Here is a 24000-nt window from a genome sequence, read left to right as displayed (position 1 = left end):
ACACACATTGGAAGGAGTTATTAGATATAAGTGGAATTCTGGTTATTGTATATGCGCAGTATATGTAGGCCTAGTAGCTGTATTATTCTTAATGGACAAAACAAAACTATAAAATTCAAGTGGTGTTTTAGGATTTTGAAGGTTATTGTATCTTTTATTTATCGTCCACGGTCTAGAACTATCTTCCAATTCGGGAGGGATCTGGTCAAACCCAGGACCAAGACTTACAGATAGCCCAGTACGCACTAATCCTGGACTCCTGGTCAAACCGGATCCGGTGTAGCTAGTCGTAAATCAGTCTCACTTACATAGTCGGAGCAAGTGTCTGGATATATATATATATATATATATATATATATATATATATATATATATATATATATATATATATATATATATATATATATATATATATATATATGTGTGTGTGTGTGTGTGTGTGTGTGTGTGTGTGTGTGTGTGTGTATAATTTATATGTAATGTTACTACTTCCGTAAGTCAAACAACAAAATTCAAAATTTCAGAACGCAGTTTTGTATGTAAAAGATACACAAGAACACAACTTCTAATGAAATTCGATCTTCCAAGGGTTCCATGTTATTTTTGTATACCATCAGCGTTATAATGATGTAAGAAAGTTAGCAGTAACACGGTAGTGTGGACCGGCTAGGGTCATTTGCCTTAGGTACTACGCATCACGAGGAACTGGCCATCCTTAGATGAATTTAGCCAATGAATCATCTATGAATTTAGTCAGTCAATGGAAAGAAAAGATTACAGAACGGGCCCCAGTCCCGGGCGTAGTGGGGTGCTAAGAATCTCCTGGTTTAAACATTCTAAAGAAAAATAGAAATTGGTAATGGAATTGTTAGATTAATGAATCAGATTGGGAAGTTACAGCAAGTGAAGAATGAATTTATGAAATATAGTTTGGATATCTTGGCCCTAAGTGAAACACGTTGTAAGGGGATTGGTAAGGAAACTTTAGACCAAGGAAATATCTATATCTATATCTATATCTATCTATCTATCTATCTATCTATCTATCTATATATATATATATATATATATATATATATATATATATATATATATATATATATATATATATATATATATATATATATATAAACTGCTCAGGAAGATCAGATGAAGTTGAAAGAGAACCTTTAGGAATGATGATGACACCAAGAGCAGAAAAGGCATTAACGGAGTGGAGAGCTATATAAAGTAGGTTGTTAATAGCAAAGTTTAAATCAAAAGAATGCAATATGAGTATTATAGTTTGCTATGCCTCAACAAATGATTCCCCTGGCGAAGGGAAAGATGAATACTATGAAGAACTGCAGTGTAATAGATGAGATCCCTGAAAGAGATAAGAAAATTGTGATTGGCGACTTCAATGCTAAAGTTGGAAGAAATAATCAAGGGATAGAGAATGTGATGGGTGTTGAGTGTCTTGGCGAAGTTGCAAATGAAAATGGGACACATTTTAGAAGTTTTTGTTCAACAAACAATCTTGTTATTGTAGGTACTGTACTCTTTTCCAGCACTGGGACATCCAAAAGTATACATGGACTTCACCATTTGGCAATTACAGCAATCAAATAGATCACATAGCCATTAATAGAGTGAGGAGGAGGACTCTGAGAAATGTAAAATGATATAGAAGTGCAGATATTGGTAGTGATCACCAGCTCCTCATTGTCGCACTGAAAATAAAACTGGAAGCATCCAACAGAAATGTAGATAGAACACTTAGGTTTGATACAACTAAGCTTCTAGAAGATGAGCACAGAAAAAAACTTTACAGTTGAATGTAGGAATCGATTTGAGAGAAGAAGAGCAGACAATTATTGAAAACTGGTGTGATATTAAGAACATATATCGGTCAGTTGGTAGTGAAGTTTTTGGACATGAAGTTACAAGGAGAAAACCAAGGAGATCAAATGATACTTGGTATACTATAAAAAAGAAAAAGACAGAAATGTTTTGTTGAAAGTTTTCGAGGAAGTAATGAAAATTACAAGGTAAAGCATACTAAGTATTCCAGTATTGGTAGTGAGGTCAAAAGAAAAGCTAGGAATGGCTGGAGAGAATATTTAGACTAGAAAGCAGATGAGACTGACCAAGCTATGAATTCAGGGAGTGGTTATGGTGTAAGACTTGCTCATAGAATTATTAATGAAATCTCCAATGAGGCATAGAATTAGAAGCATATATCCATCAAAAAGAAAAATGGATCTGTTATAACAACAAAAGATGAAGAAAGGCAATGTTGGATCGAACACTTGTGAGGTCATGAATAGGAGATATGAAGGGAATAATTTGATTGATATACCTGAATCTGAGGAAGACCTTCCTTGATGTGCCCATAAATGAATTCAGTGTGTTTGAAGTCGTAGCTATCATAAAAAAAACTCTAGAAAAGATATGGAAAGCCCATAGATATGATGGGATAACTGCAAAAAATGAAGTGACTCACAGAATACTTATATGAATATTATGTAGAATGTGGTGTGAAAAGGCAAAACCTGATGAATGGGAGCAAAGAGTGTTGGTGGAAATGGCAAAAAAAAAGAAAAATGAAAAAAAAAGTCATGAAAATATATAGTACCTGTACGCTCATTTTAAAGAGACTAGAGAAAACGATTGATGAAAAGCTGAGAGATGAACAAGCAGGATTTAGAAAAGGTAAAGTTTTACTGACAAAATTTTCATTTTAAGACACGTAGTACAGTAATGTGTAGATTATAGAAAACCACTTTTGACGGCATTTGTGGACTATAAAAAAGCCTTTGATAGTGTGCGCTGGCTAATTTTGGGGAGATTCCTGCTTTATTATGGAACTCCTCTCAAATATGTAAATTTGATTAAGTCTTGTCATGAGCCTAGCAAGTGCAAAGTTAATGTTAGTGGAGTACTACCAAGTGAATTTCCTGTGAACAGTGGACTACTCCAAATGAATGTGTTGTCACCTATGTTGTTTATCCTCCTCATGGATTTTGTAATGCAAAGAAAAGTTGAGGATGGTGGAGAAGGATTGGACTGTATTGGTAATAGGAAATTAGCAGATATAGAGTATGCTGATGATGCTGTCCCTGTTAGCGTAACACCACAGGATTTGCGAAGCTTGCTTGCTTATTCGGACAGGAAGAGGAATGGTCATACCCTGGTTAGAGGATGGTGCGTGTGTGTGTATTTAAATATTTAACAATCTTTTTGACGGGTCACTTACACTAGTATTCATACATTAAGAAGGAATCGACGGTGCTGCTGCCTTAATTGAAGTGCTATTAAAAACAGAAAGAAGAAACGTGTTTGGTACGTAGCTTGTTTGACTGGAAACCGGCTGCAACATGATAATTCATCATTAGAAAAACACGGGAATAGTAATAAAAGTATTGCAAAATTCTGAGCAGTTCCTTTGGTCAGACATTAATTTGCTTTAATCAGTTATCAGTTCTAGATCAATTGTATGCGAAGAATAGAATATGTATGTCAGTAACATTAAAACGTCTTTAGGATAAAAGCTTCCGTACTATAGGAACGTGTCAACTTCTTGGAGATTTGTATCTCTCTTGAGTCTGGTTAGGCCTACTACTTCGTTTCCTTTATCGGCAGTATAATTAAGTCAGTCTCTCTCTCTCTCTCTCTCTCTCTCTCTCTCTCTCTCTCTCTCTCTCTCTCTCTCTCTCTCTCTCTCTCAACATCATTGATAAGTACATTCATCCTCATGTCATGCCTCCTTTGTGTGAAGGAAGATAATAATGAGTGAACACAGAACACGCAAAACGTGAGAAATTATAGGTTGTTTTCCCCCATTAATGCTGGATCGTGGCATCGGAATGTATAGTTTTTAAGCGTGTTATATTTCCTTCTTAATAGAAATGAATCCTGATACTCTACTCTCGATTTAGCTCAAAGCAAGGTACGGAAAGCCATTCCCAATAAAAAAAAAAAAGAAACAAGGTGCGCAAGTACTGCAAGTCACAGGACCTAAAACTGGTTGCCCAAGATGCAAGCGGCCTCAAGACTCGCTTTTAACTTCATTGCAACTGGCGAGTCTGTTGCATAAAAAAGTATAAGAGGATTAAAAATGTCTTTTATAATAATCATTGTTAGTGATTTAAATCCTCTAGAAATGTTATCTTTTCATCAAAACATTTTTTTTTCTTAAAGATATTTTGGAATTTACGTGAAATATGAAAGCTGTTAAAAAAAAGGTGGGCCTGTGGGCTTTGTATTGAAATCCGCAGGGAAGTAATTTCTATTTTTTTTCACTACCTCTGTTAGTCCTAGGAAAACTTATCTTTGCTACTATGAGAACAATTCGTTACCGGCAAGGGAAGTATAAAGACACCTGCCTCTGTTTGTCTGCCTGTTTGTCTTCTTCTTTTAAGAAAATTTAGAAGCATTGACATAGAATTGGGGAATTTAGATTCACCATCTAAAGAAGTTGCCCGATATATTAGACAGGCCCTGGAAGTTAAAAGTATTTAAGCTGTGCTGTTTGTGTAGGAGGTAACTATTGACGATTAATTTTTATGCAGATTGCAGCGCTTTGCACCTACTACGCCTCTAGTAGTGCGCCACAATCATCGTGTTGTGTGGAGTCTGGAGAGAGCAACGATGAACCTGGAACCAAAGAGGTCGGTTGCCTAACTTGCCTGATGCGCTCTCCCCAATTTCTTAGGTCAAAGGCGTCATTTTCCCCCAAACCTCTTTATCCATATCATACGTCACTTAATCTCACCATGTAATTCGCTGCCTCCCTTTCGATCACCTTCCCCCTCCTCAACTGGATCCTCCCAAGCCCTCCCCACCTCGCTCCCCACCATACATCCATCACAACATGTGGCCACAATATCTCAGTCATGACACACTTTTGTCACCTCTGTAATCTTCACCACACCTGTCATTCCTTTTATTTCATCATTTTGCAATTTCTAAAACCGTGATATTCCCATAATGCACCTCGGCATTCTCATCTTTATTCTCTCAAGCTTTGCTTCCACTTTTCGTCTTAGATCCCACGTTTCCAATCCATACATTTGTCTGTCTGATTATGTCAACCTGAATCTGATCTGATCTGTCTCTGAAGCAAATGTTTCTGTAACATACTTTGGAAAATAGCCTACCCTGCATATGCTTTGCAAAGTATATATTTAGATCACCATAAATTATGACTTGACAGAAAACGCGGTTTTCAGAAATATAATATCCTCATCATTCTTATTATTATTGGAAATGGGGAGCAATTCTACTGTAGGCCTAATGATGTATTCGACGAATAATGTTTCTAGGTTGTTACTGTAAACACTTCGAGAAGCTATGGAGCATTCATATATGCTTTAAATGAGATTCTTGAGTATTTTTTATGCTCTAGGGGTAATTTGACCAATATGAAATATTACTCATCCATGTCAGTTACAACTGTAACAATGAAATTTATTATTATTATTATTATTATTATTATTATTATTATTATTATTATTATTATTATTATTATTACTGTTGTTGTTGTTGTTGTTGTTGTTACTTGCTAAGCTACAACCCTAGCTGGAAAAGCAGGATGCTATAAGCCAGGGGCTCCAACAGGGAAAATAGCCCAGTGAAGAAAGGAAAAATGAAAAATAAAATATTTTAAGAAAAGTAACATTAAAATACTACAGATATTTCCTAAATAAGCTATAAAAACTTTAACAAAACAAGAGGAAGATAAATAAGATAGAATAGTGTGCCCGAGTGTACTCTCTAGCCAGATAACTCTAACCTATGAATGTGGAAGATCATGGTACAGAAGCTATGGCACCACCCAAGACTAGAGAACAATGGTTTAATTTTGGAGTGTCCTTCTCCTAGAAGAGCTGCTTACCATAGCTAAAGAGTGTCTTCTACCCTTACCAAGAGGAAAGTGGCCACTGAACAATTACAGTGTAGTAGTTAACCCCTTGGGTGAAGAAAAATTGTTAGGTAATCTCAGTGTTGTCAGGTGTATGAGGACAGAGGAGAATATGTAAAGAATAGGCCAGGCTATTCGGTATATGTGTGGGCAAAGGGAAAGTGAACCGTAACCAGAAAGAAGGATCCAATGCTATACTGTCTAGACTCTAGCCAGTCAAAGAACCCCATAACTCTTTAGCGGTAGTATTTTTTTATATATATTTTTTATGTATTTTGTATATTATCATCATCATTATCATTATTATTATTATTTTATCATATTTTGTTTACTAATTATTATTTATTAATTATTATTTATTAATTATTAATTATCAATCATTAATTAATAATTATTTATCATTTATTATTTTTTATCTATTATTTATTATCTATTTATTATTATTATTTATTATTTACTATTATTATTTATTAATTATTTACTATTTATTATTAGCTAAAGTACAACCTTAGTTGGAAAAGTAGGATGCTATAAGCTCAATAGCTCCAACAGGGACTAAAGACCAGGGAGGAAAGGAAGTAGGGAATTAGAATAGTGTGCCAGAGTGTACCCTTAAACAAGAGAACACAGTGGAATATCACGGTACTACCCAAGACTAGAGAACAATGGTTTAATTTTTGAGTTTCCCTAGAACAGCTTGCTAGAGCTAGAGTTTCTTCTTCCCTTACCAAGTAGCCTCTGAACAATTACAACGATGAAGATTTTTTTATTAGTGTTGGCAGGTGTAAAAGGAAAGAAGAGAATGTGCAAAGAATATGCCAGACTATTCGGTGTATGTGTAGGCAAAGGAAAATGAGCCGTATCCAGAGATGAATGCAAAATAGTCCTATCTGGCCGCTCGAAAGAACCCAAACAAAAAAATTGATAAGAAATACTTTAAAAAAAGAATTAAATAAGAGTACATTTATGATAATTACCTAAATATGTAACATAATTATAAGTTAAAAACGTTTGTACAATAAAATCTATTGCATATTATATATTTATTAATTGATTTAATTTGTATTGAGCTGATTTATAATTATGTAAAACAATGTAGTTCATATCAGTATTTTGTAAAGAATAATTACGTATATAATGTAAATGGCTAAGATGTAATTGTATTTTTATAATAAAAGATAAAAAAAAAAAATAAACACACTAGCGGTATCTCAACGGATGGCCGGTAGTTCATAGTATACATAACATTCTATTGATCCGCTGGCAATTTTAAAAGTAATGGGAGGAGAAAACCTTATTAGTCTTATGTATGAATTTAAGAATAGTAAATACTACCGTTGATGAGTGTATCCTAAATCTTAGAATATTCCTATAGCTATGCCAGTTTGGAAAGGTGCTCTTCATTATCAGGAATCAAGTTCTTGTAGACCTATTTCGAATCTATCCTTCATGCCAAAAGTGCTAAAATATCTAATTCTTGAACAATTATAACTGGTCAAGAAGGAGATTAGTGCCTCGGGGAAGTGTATCAGAATCTAATCCATCATATAGCATTGCATAAGTTTTGTTTGATCAATTAAAATAAAGGAATTTTCGGGTGCGCAGAAACTTCCACAAGATATTATTTTACCTGTATTTATATAGTGGGGATGCATGGTTTGCTCAATTATATTTTTCTTTTCAGATTGAGGACGACAATGTTGATCCAGAATGCACCTTACTTACATACCTGAGGAACAAGTGTATCCTTTTCTAGTGCATAAAATTAAGTGTTTCTTATACCTTAAGCAATAGACATTATCTTTCTCAGGAACAATTTGATTGAATTAAAATAATTTTCTAGACATTTTATTGATTCTTTTATAAACAAAAGTAACTTTAGTTATCCTAAAGTTAAATCCAATCCACATATTTTTTGTCAGTTCTGTGTCGATAATAGTATTCCAACCACGGTATGACATAAAGACCGAAAATAGTCACAGGTTTAAAGTAGTGTCATAATTATCAAAAATATTTATATAACGCATTTAATTCCAGCAATGAATGAGATAGTACTGTCAAAACCCTGTCAGTGTGAATAGATGGCCAGAACAATTAATGTTTTGATATTTCTTAGTATGGAGATTCCCGTAGTATGGCTGGTGTCTTTAGGTAACGCTTCAGGGTTTAACTTTGGTGGCCAAAGAAAATGGTATATTCGTGGCGTCCGTCTTTAGAAGGTTTTTATTCTTAAGATAATCTTATTACGTAAATTTGTAAAATTGTATATGTATTTTAAACTGTATAAGAAGCTGGCTAGCTTTTTTTTTTTTTTTTTTAATTACTAACCGTTATCCCTTATTTGGCCTTTAAGAAAAATATAAATTATTGTACGAGATAGTCACTACGTTTAATCACACTCGAGAGTTATCAACAGCACGTTGAATCCTTTGGCACACTTCGCCATTATTTTTTATTTTGTACGAAATCTCTCTTATCATATCTTGTACTATCTCAAGCTCTTAATTACCATTTGCGTAACTCTCGTGTTATTCATATTTTTATTTTGTTGTATAGTTACACTTGTCAGATTATGATTACGAGGTAAAACAATAAAGTTATTTTGCTGATAAGTAAACACACATACATATATGTATGTATACATATATATGTATATATATGTATATTTGTATATATATATTTATATGTATATATATATATATATATATATATATATATATATATATATATATATATATATATATATGTAAAATGTATGTATGTGTATGTATATATTTAATGTGTGCATATATATATATATATATATATATATATATATATATATATATATATATATATATATATATACATATATATACGCACAAGTATATATTTAATGTTTGCTTTGTGTATTCAATTGGGATATTTAATATAAAAGGACTTTACACGGAACAGTTTAAGTCATATCACTATTCAGGTAGAGCTATATAGGATATCAGCATTTATAAACTTTAATGTGGATAGGGTAAATAGAGATTTCGTGTAATCAGCAGATGACGACAAGTTAGATAAAGGTAGAAACAGTCTTGACTAATAGAACCTTATGAAAGACTTTCGAATGTCTTGGAGCTGCGAATACAACAACAAATGAGTAACCTGACTTCCCCTGGAGAAGGTGACGGAACTTCATTGAGATAAATAAGTATCGCCAACAAATTTCTCCTTACAGAATCCATGGTGGTAATGTTTAAGACGAGAATTGGATTCTGTGTGTTTAAAAAATAAATGGTTAGAATTTCAGAGTGTATTGTATATCCGAAGCACAAGTTAAAGAAATGTGGTTAGTAACGTGTTACTGTACTCTTTTTAGGATTTAGATGAACTGGTTCCCATTTTTAAGATCAAGGATAAAAGTAAATCTCGGGAACAAGTTTGCCTGCAAACGTAAATAAGGAACTTTATGAGAAATTGTGCACTAATGTAATCTGGGCTCTTTGTTGCTTATTATCAAACATGAAAGAATATCACATTCCCGATGAGTTGAAAATAGTTTTAGAAAGTAGGAAGGTCCTGTGTATTGGAATCGCTGGAGATGAGTAAGTTGAGAAGGGGGAAAGGCCAAGACACAGTAGCTCCAACAAATATGAGATGCTGAAGTTAAAAAAAAAAAAGCTTTATTTGTAAGGAACAAGTTGGCGTTTCGTGAACTGAATTTGAGACGGATAGGTAAACAATGAAGGTTAAAGCATAAGGCAGTGATCTAATGATATCAGAAGGAAAATTTCAAAGTTAGAAGGGTTTGAAATAAGGAAAGAATCAAGTGCAAGATGTGTGGTCATAACTAACATGGAAAGAAGGAACACGCCTATAGTAGGTTGTTTGATGATTTGCTCCATCTGGTCAACAGCGGTAAAAAACAATCGAATAGAAACTCGGTTTCGTTTCTAAATTGGAGAACCTCAGCATGAGGGTGAAACAATTTAAAAAAAAATGGCAATAAGTTGGATTATTGAAAAAAAGATGTCCATTGAATTAGGTTACTTTATGGTGTAGGCCTACTGATGCAAGTCTTGTTCAGGGAAAAGCAAATTTTGGATGATAAAACCGCATTGTATTGTAATTATTTTTCACTAATGTACACTGCTTTTATTTCCAGAATTTACTTGATAGGACAAAATAGTATTAATTATTACTCTTGATGTCAACGAAATCTTAATTTCTCAGCCATATCCTTAACATATTATCAGTAAGGCTTTGTGGCACCAAACTGGGATGTGGCGAAGGAGGCTGCGGTGCTTGTACAGTTATGCTCTCAAGATATAACCATCTCTTGGATAAAGTCACGTGAGGATACCTTTAGGATTTACTCTATATACTTTCATAATCATGTGATGTTATTTTTATCTTTGCTTTCCGTTTGGGAATCTCTATTTTTGTCAAAGATTAAAAATAGAAAATATTATAGTTTTCCCTTCTATTGACTTCACGGTACTGATATATCAATGCTGATCTTGGGCGAGTAATATTTCATTATTTTCAAATCAGAATATGTAGCGAGATTATAAGATATTCATTTTAAATAACAAATATGAGAATTTGAATAGAATTGCTTAGGCGAGACTAAACATTTTCCTTAATAGACCGAAAAAAGATAAACTTTTACTGAAAAATAGTTCATTGGTAACAAGGACCCCTTTATGATGTCCTTTTCTCTTTTAAAATAAAAATGACAAATGTTATTTCCTCAGGCATTATTCGGTGAACGCCTGCTTAGCACCAGTTGCATCAGTGCACGGACTGGCGGTGACGACAGTGGAAGGAATAGGATCAACCAGAACAGGACTTCACGCTGTTCAGGAGCGCATTGCAAAGGCACATGGATCGCAATGTGGATTCTGTACACCAGGAATTGTCATGTCCATGTATACGTTGCTGAGGAATGCTCCAGTCCCTTCCATGGAACAGATTGATGAATATTTCACAGGTACCCTAAATATATTCAACTCTTTCCCGTGGAGCATTCATAAACTTGAATATACCGAAATACATTCTCATCGTATATGCACAAATCTAAATACAAAGTCTTGAAAATTCAAACACATTCATGTACATAAGAAATAGGTATAGATGAACATGCACTAACCATAAATTGATTATTTTGTCGCTAATTTTATATTCTATTAGGCCTATATGCAATCACATTAATTCCCTCATAATAACTCTGTTTTACCCTTGTAATACTTTAAATTGATCTTAAAGTAGTTTTACATCTCTACTATTACATTCATATTTAAGTGAAAATATTATAAAAAAAAAAAAAAACACAGCTTAATATCTACCAAGACAATTCACTAATCTTTGTCTTTAACTTTAACACAACGAACTTAGTATTAAATTTAACAATCAACTACAAAGAAAGCAGAACATATACCAAAACATTTATCATAATCCCACAAATCACTTTTTTTTCACTCAATGTTCGAATCCTTATTATGGTAAAATTGACTCCCAAGTCCAAAACTCCAAATATTAATAATTCACTTTATATGTCAACACAACATCGAAGCTCCGCGCAAATATTAAATTAATCAATGTGACTCATAACGGCAAAAAAGGTTGGGCCACCATAGAAAAAAAAATCAAAGCTAGCTAAATCCTCAAATAAACCATATTATACTGCTTGTGAGTTGTGAGTGCGAACTCTCTGGAAGTGTAACACTACATGAAATATATGTGAACACAGAAAAACACAAGAAACATGTGATTTCAAAATGTCAGTCAAAGAAAGTGACAAATTTTTTCAACCAAATTTCTCAAAAATTGAAAAGGAAGTTGCAGCTGCAGAGTTGATGTGTGCTTTCGTAGCCTAGCACAATCTCTCTACAATATCCATAATGGATCACTTACTAGGATTAGTTGCTAATGTAATTTCTGGTTCAAAAGTAGCCAGCATGGTAAAATGTGGCAGGAAAAAGGCTACAGCAATTTTTAATTATGTTTGGGGCAACACTAGGTATTCACACCTTGTGACTCGTCTAAAGAATGATAAATTATCTGTGATAATTGACGAATCCACGGATCTCTCCACCCTAAAACACCTTGTTCTCATTGCAAGATTTTATGACCAGAATGTTCAGAAAACACGTGATGAATTTTTCAATTTAATTGAGGTAAAAGACTAGCCCCAGGACTTTTCAACATTGTAAATTTATTTGATGAAAATGCCATTTCGTTTGACAATTTGATTGGTTTTGCAAGTGATAATACTATTGTGATGAGGGAAAGGAGTGGAGTAAAGCTTTAATCCAAAAGAAAATTCCTGCACTACTGTATTTGTACAGGTCTGTGTGTCACTCCCTAGGTTTGGTTGCCTCAAATGCCTGCTGTGAGTTCCCCAAAAATGTTGAAGAATTAGCAAGGAGTACTAAGTCTTACATTATTAACAGCCCAAAGAGATTGCCTGAGTATGCTGAATTTCAGAAGTTCACAGAAGTGCAGCCTCACCGAATTTTACATCCTAGCTGCACTATACTCAATTTTTTTAGTGAGGCGCTTTTGCACCGACTCACAGTGGTGCTCTTTTAGCTCGGAAAAGTTTCCTGCTTTCTGATTGGTTAGAATTATTTTGTCCAACCAATCAGCGAGCAGGAAACTTTTCCGAGCTAAAAGGGCACCCATGCGAGTCGGTGCAAATCTGCCTCACTAAAAAGAAATGACTTTAGATGGCTATCTTTAGAAATAGTTGAAAGGATTTTAGAGCAATAGCCTGCTCTCATACTTTACTTCACCTCCGCTGCATTAGAAGATGGGATGGCGACTGCTTTTGTAGTACTACAAGAATTACGTAACCCTGTTACCAAGTTGTACTTTGGCTGTTTAGCATTCATATTGCCTGCCTTAATAAACTGAATTTAGACTTCCAAGCAACCGCCTTGAGAATCCCCAGACTTTGCTCATCACTCAGTGACAGTTTTAAGGGTATTTATGGCAACTTCATAAAACCAGAAAAGCTAAAAAACAAGGACCTGACCCAAATTAATGTAAAGGATCCTTCAAGGTACCTTCCTCTTGATGATATTTACCGTGGAGCTAGAGTAGAAAATATTTAGTTGGAAAACACTACTAATATACCCAAGAGAGAGTTAGAATAATTCTAGGTGAGAACACCAAATTTCTGTGTTTCTCTCTCCAAGCAGATGAAGCGATTCCTTCCCCATAATATGTACAAAAACTTGGAACTTCTTCAGGCATTAGACCCAGTAAATGTGTGCCAAGGAAATCCTAAATCACTCGTACCACTGGCTGTGAAATTTCCCAACATAGTTGATGTGGATGTGTATGAAGACCTGAACAGTGAATGGAGGGAATTAATTGTAGGTGATGTTGCTGTGAAACTTAAAAGACATATCTGGTGAACCTGGAAAATTCTGGTATAATGTTTCACAAGAAAGATGTGGTGACAATCCGAGGTATCCTAATGTTTCAAGATTGATGCTGAATTAGATGTGTTTTCCACATTCATCTGCTATGGCAGAGAGAATTTTCTCTTTGGTAACAAATATAAAAACAAAAACTAGATCTAGACTGAAAACAAACTCACTCGATGGACTACTTCACGGAAAAAGTCTATTATATAGTGTCAACAATAAGACACGTCAATCATCACCGCAGCTTATAGAAAAAATGAATAAGAAATGGTCAAATTCACCTTCAACATCAACTGTGGCAAGTGTGGATATGTCACAGGAAGAAGAGGAGTCTGATGACACATTGTTTTAAGTAAATCATGTAAATAAATCAGCTTTCATTAAATTTGGTACTTTTTGGTTTAATCTGGTAGTTTTCAATGTCCTGATTTGGTACATTCACAAAAATCAGAGAGGCAACCCTGCCGCAATCACCCCCAATGAGTCAGTGGCTCACCAACTTCTACTCAATGGAAAGGCAAACAACAAAGAAAGGGGTTACTTGAAGAAAATAAAGATGGACATAGAACGAGCTATGATTTAAGAGTAACCAGGATTTCCTACCATTCACCCTGCAAGAACTGAATATGGCAATGGAATTTCTTTAAACTGGGAAGGCAGCCAAATTAGATAGAATTAAAGTAGAGATAATCTTACACTTTGGTGAGAGGACAAAAGAATGGCTCCTTGCACTATTCAATGAATGTACAATAACCTATCGAACACCAAAGGTATGGAGAGTAGCCAAAGTAAAACCAGGTAAATACCCTTTGTCTCCCAAAAGATGCAGACCAATATCACTGTTGTGCATCGCATAAATTTTATGAACCCATGATAATGGCACGGATATCTCCAAAGGTCGAAGGAGAATTATCACCCAACCAAGCGAGCTTCTAACCTGGCTGATCATGCTGCAGTCATTCTGAACTTTACTCGATACATTGTGCATGGATTTGAGACGAGACAAACATGTTGGGGCAACCTTTGTAGACCTTAACAGCTGCATCCACTAGCACTCCTTCTAAAAGTGAGCCAGACAGTCGAAGGTGCCAATATAGTACGAATCATGGCGGCACTCCTTGCAAATGGTCAGCAAGAAAAGCAGGTTCAGGACCCAAAAGAACAGTGTCCTGTAGGGCTCTGTACTGACTCCCATTATGTTTTAACATTTATACAAATGACCAAGCAGAGTTGCAGGATATACTGCACTGAGATTCATATACGCAGACAACCTATGCATTGCTACACAGTTACGATCCTTTGCAGAAATAGGGGAGAGACTATCAAGAGCTTTATCATCTCTCTCAGTATACTATGAAAAATGACAACCTAATGCAAACCCCAGAAAAACATTTGTGCATTCCACCTTTATAGTCACGAAGCTAACTGGAAACTAAAGATCATATGGGAAAATAAAGAATTGGATACCCACCAATATCCATTATATGTAGACATTCCTCTTGACAGAAGTCTTGGTTTTAAAGAACACACAAACAAATTGAAGAAAAATCTACAAACAAGAAACTACCTTCTTAGCAAATTACCTTACACCAGCTGGGGAGCAGATCCAAAAACCATTGCGCAAACAGCTCTAGCAGTCTGCTCTTCTACTGCAGAATATTGTTCACCAGAGCGGAAAGATCGTATTGCACCACCTTAAATTCAGAGATGCTATTACCAAAAATGAAAGGGTCTAACAGGTGAATGATCCAAGGCATCCACTTCATGGACATCAGGCAACAAGTCGGCGACTAAAATCAAGGTCAGGAAAATAGGAGATAGACTTCAGAAGTGGGAATATGTCACGGGAAAGTAGTAGATAGACTTCAGAAGTGGGGATATGTCACTAATGCTGATTGCCCCTGTCGTGAATCACCCCAGACCATGGACCAAATCCTCTGCCCAGTGGGACCTGCATGTTCTGATGTAGATCTACAGGAAGCAAATGACGTAGCTATCCATTAAATACACATACGGTGCGATATGATATGATGATGATGAATCACTTGTGTAGCATATCATTCTTTACATAAACTGCTGTAACCCCAGTTAGTATTGGTAACTATTTAGTAGGGCCAATATCAATGTCTGCACATATTGCTCCAATTTCCTTCACTTCTGACTGCCACACACATTGAAACTTCCTGGTATGTTTTGGCAACACCAAGAAACCCAGTCCATTCTTATTACATTCCTCACAAGAGCATCTGAAGCTTCTCAAATACCAATGCTCACACCACCTGATCCACACCTGTTAGGACTGAGGTCACAAAATCGGAAGAGGCAAAAGAAGTCGTCCCAACATTAGATTAACTCGCCATCCCTGAAAAAGAAGACTGGCAAAATATGAAAAAAATTAAGAACTACTGCATTACAACGTTTACTTGAAATTTTTTAAACTCCCGTTATTCCCCAGACAGTGGTGTAATTCCATTTGGCAATTGTAAGTTCCCAATTCGTAAATATCAATTTCACTTTATATATACTCTTCAGTGAATACAAACTCGATTTACAAAGAGGGGCGTATGTCTCTTCTTCATTGGTATTTTGCTTAACTCTATGCTTAATAATATATTGTGATTTTAGAGTTAAAAGTAACTGCTATGCCTTTAAAATGTGTTTTAGCAAGCCATTTCAGATTGCTCTACTTTATTTATCGCAGTACCATTGTGGTGTATTTATAATAATGACACTGCCTATCAGCTTAGCTTAACATCTATTTATAAATCTCTACAGGAAATTTGTGTAGATGCACCGGTTATCGACCCATTTTGGACGGTTTCCGGACCTTCACGTCAGATGCTTTTATGAACGGAGGATGTGGAAAAACAGATTGTTGCAAACTGAAAGGAGCAAACTCGGGTGAGATTCAAAATGAACAAAACTTCTGTGGGGTTGGGTTGTGCTGTCAGTGGTGCCCTGTATGTATTACTTAAATGTTTATTCAATTTCCTTTTACCCCTCTATTCGTCTTGAGTGGATCCTACTTCTACTATACTTCCGTTCCAGCTTCCTCTCTTTTATCTTGCTGTCCAACCTCCCATAGCAGTTACACATTGGTTCTCAATGGCCTCCAAGGCCTTAGTGTTGGGTCATATAATCTAAATTCATAAATCAAATCCAAATTGAGCAAAGCTAGTCAAGAGAATTGGCATCACTGTTTGAATTAGGTGTTTAATATCTATAGTTAAATGTTTTGAAAAATTTTTATTAGGTGTTTTTTTTTATGTTAATTGTTAAATATTTTGATAATCAACATTTTTTTAATTTTCATTTCCATCTGATAAGAAAATGAAAACAACTGGACTTGTTAAGAATTTCAGAAAATTTCTCATAAGTTGTTAATTGTTGGAAAGTCTACCTTACATTGACAATCTATATCATCTTTATTTCTCTTAACTGCCAAATAGAAAAAATACTCTGTATTTCATCATTAGACAAAAAATGGAATGTATCAATTCTACAATAAAGAGAAATATGAATATTTATATATTCAATCTTTATATCTTAATTTGATTAGATATTTTGAACAAATATCTTGGCCAAGTTAATGTGTTGGTAATAAACTAGGACCATCTACATAATTGTAGTTGTCTCTTCTTAGCCCACATGGTGGAAAACAATGCTCACCTTGCCAATAAATAACTGCTGAATAGATTGCTAGTGAATTCTTTTGTTAATCAATTATGTGAGTTCCAGTGTACCTTGTTGAAATGCATTGACAAAAAAAGGAAGACACTCATTTCTTTTCTGATTCCGTAGGAGACAGTTATTAAAGTATTAAGAAATTAGTTCAGTGGCTCTTGTTCATTTTAAATGGTAATAAATTGCAATTCCCACCTGAGGACTTTTTGTATCAAGTGTCATAATCATGTAAAGATTTTTTTGATAGCTTTATTTTTTTCTTTGCAGGAACAAATGGTTGTGCAAATGGAGCTTCGAGTGATTCAAGTGTTGGCGAATTTGATGAATACGAGGAAAGCAGTATATCCCACTCGTTATACGACAAGTACGGCTTTAAATCATATGACCCAACCCAAGAAATTATATTTCCACCTGAATTAAAGGTATTTATTAGTCAACGTATGGTTGTTATATAAAACCAGATTTGTTCCGGCGCAACATACAAATCTTCCGTTCTTTACTATGGAGTATTTATTTCAGCAAAGCTGAAATCAGCCGATGAGCTTTGTGTCGGTATAACTACCCACCAATAGTTAGCGGGGTAGGTTAGCTCCCCCGCTCGTACCAGCGCTGGCGACTAACTATCACTTTACTTCGGCTCGGTATAGTAAAGACGTTGTCTTTTTTCTTCCACCAAACCTGCCAATAGCTGCAGCCCTTTATAGCCTTCTACTTAACCTCCACTCTTGCTTCACATCTTCCATCTAGCTGTCCGACTTCATAACTTTTAGTGCAGAGTGCTGATGGCGGGGTTTCCCCCAATTGCTAAGCATCAGTCAGGGTGTCTCTTAAATAAATGGACTTCATTCTTAGCTGCCATGAATTTCAATTTGGGTCCTGATCAAGTAGTATTTGATATTAGTCATCACACCTGTACTCGAAAGTAAAATTGTCACTGGAGGTAATGAAGTTCTTGTTTATTTTCATATAATATCAACATTGACCTATAAATTAGGTTTATCCATTAATCCTTGAATGAGTTTGACTTTGCTGCTTAATCTCGCATTCTGTTCACTAGTGTTCTTAATCATGTATGGCATGTAGTGCCTCATGACCACAACTCAAGTTGAAGAATACAATAACGTACTAATAGTTACATTTTTCAATATTAAACTTAGCCGGTGATTATATAAGCTGCAACTCTGTTGCTCGACAGAAAACTCTACGTTCAAAATACGCCAGCGATCGCTATGCAGGTAGGGGGTGTACATCAACAGCGCCATCTGTCTAGCAGGTACTCAGTACTCAATGTAAACACAGAACCAATTTTCTCTCTGTCGGGCTACCGGCAAGACCTACTAATACGCTGTTACTAACTGGATTTGTTTTCACAACTATTTGGTGAAGTACACTATTCTAGTTTTGAGCTTTCGCTATGCAGGTGTTTTATCTTCATCTCAAAACTTGAACTCGTTTTGGATAGATTTAATTAGGGTGACAAAGAGAGTATGGACTCTCTTTCACTTTTAAATGGCCGACCCTTCCCTTAGACGGAAGTGTGTTTAGGTTTTTAGTAATTTTGCTTAACACGTTATAGATCTATATATTTTATATCTCTCCGCCTTTATTAGGCCTCTTCGATTAACTTTCCATTTATTATAAACATATAAAGATAATTTTTATGTTTTGTTTATATGCGACCTTTCCTGATAGTAGGCGGTCCTAACTTGGAACCGAAGTTAATCAACGTTGAGCCCGTTATATCGTATTTAGCCTTTAAAGAATTTAAAACTTTTTAAATTTAATGTTTTACGAAAGAATTTCTTTGATAGTCTTCGTACTGTTTTCAAAGATGAACTAACGTTTAGTTTTTTAGACTACGCAGTTGTTGACGTTCAGGACGTTCAACATGCGCTCTATCGTTACGATAGAGAGAGAGTTATCACGGTTTCACTTTGCAGTAAGAGTAAATCGATTCTGACGTTTTGTTCATTCTTTCTTAGCTTTAATGTTTTAAATTCTAAATTAAAGGAACTTTTTATTGGAAAACCTTTCAGTTTTTTTCCTTTAGTCAAATAACATGTTTTTTTGACGATATATAATTGGGCTCTTCTCTTAGGTGCGAAATCAAGAGAGAAAGAGAGAGAGAGATAGAGACGGAGGGAGAGAGAGGAGAGAAAACGTTCCGTTCAAGCGGGTAACGTTGTTCTCGTGTTACTCTCGTCCCTAGTCGCTGTACGGGGAAGAAGGTAAAACGTTTCTAGGGTTTTATTCTTGTCCCCAGGCTATGTGCGGTGAGAGATTGTAAACGTAGTTTATTTGAACTAGTGTTTAGTCTCTTTCCCAGCCACTGAATTTTTTATCTTTATATATGTTTTCTGTTTTTTGCTAGTATTAATGAGCTGCATTATACGACTGATTTCGCAATTACTACCTTTTAATGAGGGTAGAATTGCGTGTTTCAGGTAGAAATCAGTAAAAGTTTCGATTTCAGTGAAATAAGTGCAAAACAGAAAATCGAAGTGATAAAGTGATATGCGCAAAGTGTTACAGTGTTGCGTCCGAGGGTTCGTCTGTTCGTGCCTGTCGTTCACCTAGTCCGGGACCTCTTGCAAGCTCCCAAGCCCAGGGGAGAAGTAATGTCGAACGACTTATGGGTTCGTCAGGCCTTGATCAACGAACAAACGTTTCCCTCCGTGGTTTCGGGCGTATCTACCCAAGATCGCCCCACCCACACAAAGACGAGAGAGCCCATTTATTTCTCATCTGCGGAAGAGGTTTCTCGTAAGAAACCATGGACCAAGGTCTCGCAGCTTATTAAGCGCAAGTCGGTCCCTTCCGCGCAAGTCCAACGGCCCAGTTGTAGCCACTGGGTCAGTTCGGACTCGCTGCAGTCTTCCGACGACTGCTCACCTCCTAAGAGAGGCAAAGCGGTACCGCATCAGGCAGTCACACCGTCTGTTGCCGCACCTGCTCCTGTAGACCCTAAGTGGTCTTTGCTGCAGACCATGCAGTCTCAGTTAACGTCATTGATGCGGGACTTTCGTGCGGAGAAGGTTGACACTGCACCAACCTCTAGCCTACAACCAACCACGGTTGTGCGTCCTGTGGACGCTGAGGCGACCTTCTGCCGCACTCCAGCTGAGAGAGTCCCGCCACCCATGCGTTCCAGTGTACCCTGCCAGCCGCATGTTGACGTTCAGTAACGCACGGAACCTTCCGTTGACGTTCGCGAGGTACAACAACAGTCTAAGTTGTTTTGTTTTGACGCGGTGCGTCAACCTCCGCATTCTAGAGTTGTTTTGACTGCTCAGTATAGACAGTCAAAGCAGTCTCGAGTGAACACTGTATGTCCTCACGCACCTGTTGTGGTTGACAGTTCAGTTGTTGACAGTTCACAGACTGTCAAGCAGTTACATGACGTTGCCTTCTGGTCTGCTACTAATGCACCAGTGAGAGACTCACTGAGGTAACCTAGCTTTTATCGGACAAGGTTCCTGTAGATGAGAAAGTGCTGTTCTCCCTCCTACTGATATTCCCTTGAGGACTCTGTCATTTGGAGAGGAGCCTTAAGCTGCTAAGCCTCCTATGGACTTTAATTAAATCATGATGATTTTTTAAGGATCTTCGTCCGGATCTTGTAACTGCTGCTCCTCGTTCGCCTAAACGTCAGAACTTACACTAGGCCTAGCTACTTCGAAGCCGTTGTTTTTAAGCTAGTGCTCTCTCGCTCTCCTAGAGAGCGTTACGTCGGCTAGGCGACTGTTTTTGCACCAGGAGGAGTTTTAGGGATACAGCCTTTGATTTCCCTTCTTTTAAACTGGCTTATAGAGCGAGAGTCTGATAGGACACGAGAGAAGTTCTCGGCTTGGGAGTTCATGCCTCTGCCCAGATAGACTTCTCAATTCTGGTAGACTCGCCCTGGCGCCTAGCCAGGAGACGCTCCAAGTTGTTTACAGGTCAACTTCTCAACTTTTGTCGAGCATTTGAAGTTTTGCTGTACTATTATGTCACACATAACAAGGCTTTCAGGGATGGTAAATGGTTCCGCCTCAGTTGCTAACCCCGTCTGTTGCCACACCTGCTCCCGTAGACCCTAAATGGGCTTTGCTGCAAGACATGCAGTCCAAGCTTGCGTCCTTGATAGAGGACTTAAATGCGGAGAAGAACCTTCTGGCCAACAACCTTCCAACCGGTTGGTTGTGCGCCCTGTTGACGCTGAGGTAACCTACTCGCGTCTGCCAGTTGAGGTGGTTCCTCCTTCTGGCCAACAACCTTCCAACCGGTCGGTTGTGCGCCCTGTTGACGCTGAGGTAACCTACTCGCGTCTGCCAGTTGAGGTGGTTCCTCCACCGATGCGACCCAGTGTGGGTTGCCAGTCGCACGTTGACGTTAAGCGACGCTCGGAGGTGGTTGTTGACGTTCAGGACGTTCAACAACCAGCAGAGGTGACTTGTTGTGACGCAGTGCGTCAACCTCAGCAACCCGGTAGGGTGTTGACTGCACAACCCAGACAGTCTAGACAGTTTCGGGTTGACGCTGTACTTCCTCGCGCACCCATGGTTGTTGACAGTTCACAGACTGTGCAGCAGTTCCATGATATTGCGTCCGGCTCCGTCACGCATCCACCAGTGCGACCGGATTCAGCGAGTCAGACGTTGCCCACTCCGTTGCCGTTTCCTCATCAGTTTCGGATGAGGAACCCTCTGATGAGGACGTTGCTGAACAAGACGATCAGCCCCCAGCCCTGCTATCCATCCAGAAGATGCTGAAGAAGGAACGCTGCCCAGTCAGGCTGTGGATGAGTCTGGTAGGGACACTGTCATCCGTGGATCAATTTGTGTCACTAGGAAGACTACACCTCCGTCCTCTTCTATACCATCTAGCTTTTCACTGGAAAAAGGACAAGACGCTAGAAGCGGTCTCGATCCCGGTTTCCGGAAAGATAAAGTCTTGTCTGACTTGGTGAAAGGACTATATCAACCTTAGAGAGGGTCTTCCCCTAACTGTTCAGACTCCCAACCACGTTCTCTTCTCGGACGCATCGGACGTAGGCTGGGGTGCGACATTAGACGGTCGGGAATGCTCGGGATTATGGAACTCGAGTCAAAGGACAATGCATTTCAACTGCAAGGAGCTACTGGCAGTAAGTCTGACCTGGAAAAGCTTCAGGTCTCTCCTTCAAGGCAAAGTGGTGGAGGTGAACTCGGACAACACCACGGCTTTGGCGTACATCTCCAAGCAAGGAGGGACCTACTCTCTGACATTGTACGAGATCGCAAGGGACCTCCTCACCTGGTCAAAAGGTCTAGACATATCACTAGTAACGAGGTTCATCCAAGGCAACTTGAATGTCATGGCAGATTGTCTCAGTCGGAAGGGACAAATAATTCCAACAGAATGGACCCTCCACAAGGATGTATGCAAGAGACTTTGGGCCACCTGGGGCCAGCCAACCATAGATCTCTTCGCAACCTCGATGACCAAGAGGCTCCCAATATTTTGCTCACCAATCCCGGACCCAGCAGCAGTTCATATAGATGCCTTTCTACTAGATTGGTCACATCTAGATCTATATGCATTCCCTCCGTTCAAGATTGTCAACAAGGTACTGCAGAAGTTCGCTTCTCACGAAGGGACAAGGTTGACGCTAGTTGCTCCCCTCTGGCCCGCGAGAGAATGGTTCACCGAGGTACTTCGATGGCTAGTAGACGTTCCCAGAACACTTCCCCTAAGGGTGGACCTTCTACGTCAGCCACGCGTAAAGAAGGTACACCAAGGCCTCCACGCTCTTCGTCTGACTGCCTTCAGACTATCGAAAGACTCTCGAGAGCTAGAGGCTTTTCGAAGGAGGCAGCCAGAGCGATTGCTAGAGCAAGGAGTACATCCACCCTTAGAGTCTACCAATCGAAGTGGGAAATCTTCCAAAACTGGTGCAAATCAGTATCCGTATCCTCGACCAGTACCTCTGTAACTCAAATAGCTGACTTCCTCTTATATCTGAGGAAAGAACGATCTCTTTCAGCTCCCACTATCAAGGGTTACAGAAGCATGTTGGCATCAGTCTTCTGTCACAGAGGCTTAGATCTTTCCAACAATAAAGATCTACAGGACCTCCTTAAGTCTTTTGAGACCACGAAGGAGCGTCGTTTGGTTACACCTGGTTGGAATTTAGACGTGGTACTAAGATTCCTTATGTCAGACAGGTTCGAACCGCTACAATCAGCCTCCCTGAAAGATCTCACCTTAAAGACTCTTTTCCAGGTATGCTTAGCCACAGCTAAAAGAGTCAGTGAGATTCATGCCTTCAGCAAGAACATCGGATTCTCATCCGAAATGGCTACATGTTCTACAACTTGGTTTTCTAGCCAAACACGAGCTGCCTTCTCGGCCTTGGCCAATATCGTTCGATATTCCAAACTTATCGTATGGTTGGAAATGAACTAGAAAGAGTCTTATGTCCTGTAAGAGCTCTTAAGTTCTATTTAAAAACCTTTACGAGGCCCGTCTGAAGCTTTATGGTGTTCAGTTAAGAAACCATCTTTGCCTATGTCAAAGAATGCTTTATCCTATTTTATCAGACTGTTAATACGAGAAGCTCATTCCCATCTGAATGAGGAAGACCAAGCTTTGCTGAAGGTAAGGACACACGAAGTTAGAGCTGTCGCAACTTCCGTGGCCTTTAAACAAAATAGATCTCTGCAAAGTATAATCGACGCAACCTATTTTATCTTAAGAATGTCCAGTCTCTTTACGAGAACTGCTACACTCTGGGACCATTCGTAGCAACGAGTGCAGTAGTGGGTGAGGGCTCAACCACTACAATTCCCTAATTCCATAACCTTTTTAATCTTTCTCTTGAAATGTTTTATTATTGTTTTTGGGTTGTCCGGAAGGCTAAGAAGCCTTTCGCATCCTACTTGATTTGTCGGGTGGTCAAAGTCATTTCTTGAGAAGCGCCTAGATTAGAGGTTTTGATGAGGTCCTGTTGTATGGGTTGCAACCCTTGATACTTCAGATCCTAGG

The 24000-nt window shown here is 37.8% G+C and overlaps 1 protein-coding gene across 1 annotated transcript in view; it reads left to right on the top strand.

Moving 5' to 3' along the window:
- The window catches only part of ry (xanthine dehydrogenase rosy), a 78068-nt gene that overhangs the window by 8902 nt on the left and 45166 nt on the right, over window positions 1-24000 (top strand). Inside the window, exons 2-6 of the mRNA XM_068366718.1 lie at window positions 7590-7647; window positions 10132-10228; window positions 10633-10868; window positions 16087-16212; window positions 17263-17417. Coding sequence (XP_068222819.1) covers window positions 7590-7647; window positions 10132-10228; window positions 10633-10868; window positions 16087-16212; window positions 17263-17417 — 672 coding nt within the window. The remainder of the gene's footprint in view (window positions 1-7589; window positions 7648-10131; window positions 10229-10632; window positions 10869-16086; window positions 16213-17262; window positions 17418-24000) is intronic.

The sequence above is a fragment of the Palaemon carinicauda genome, chromosome 44, assembly GCF_036898095.1.
Source record: "Palaemon carinicauda isolate YSFRI2023 chromosome 44, ASM3689809v2, whole genome shotgun sequence".
Lineage (NCBI taxonomy): Eukaryota > Metazoa > Arthropoda > Malacostraca > Decapoda > Palaemonidae > Palaemon > Palaemon carinicauda.
This window is presented reverse-complemented; position numbering and strand designations above follow the sequence as displayed.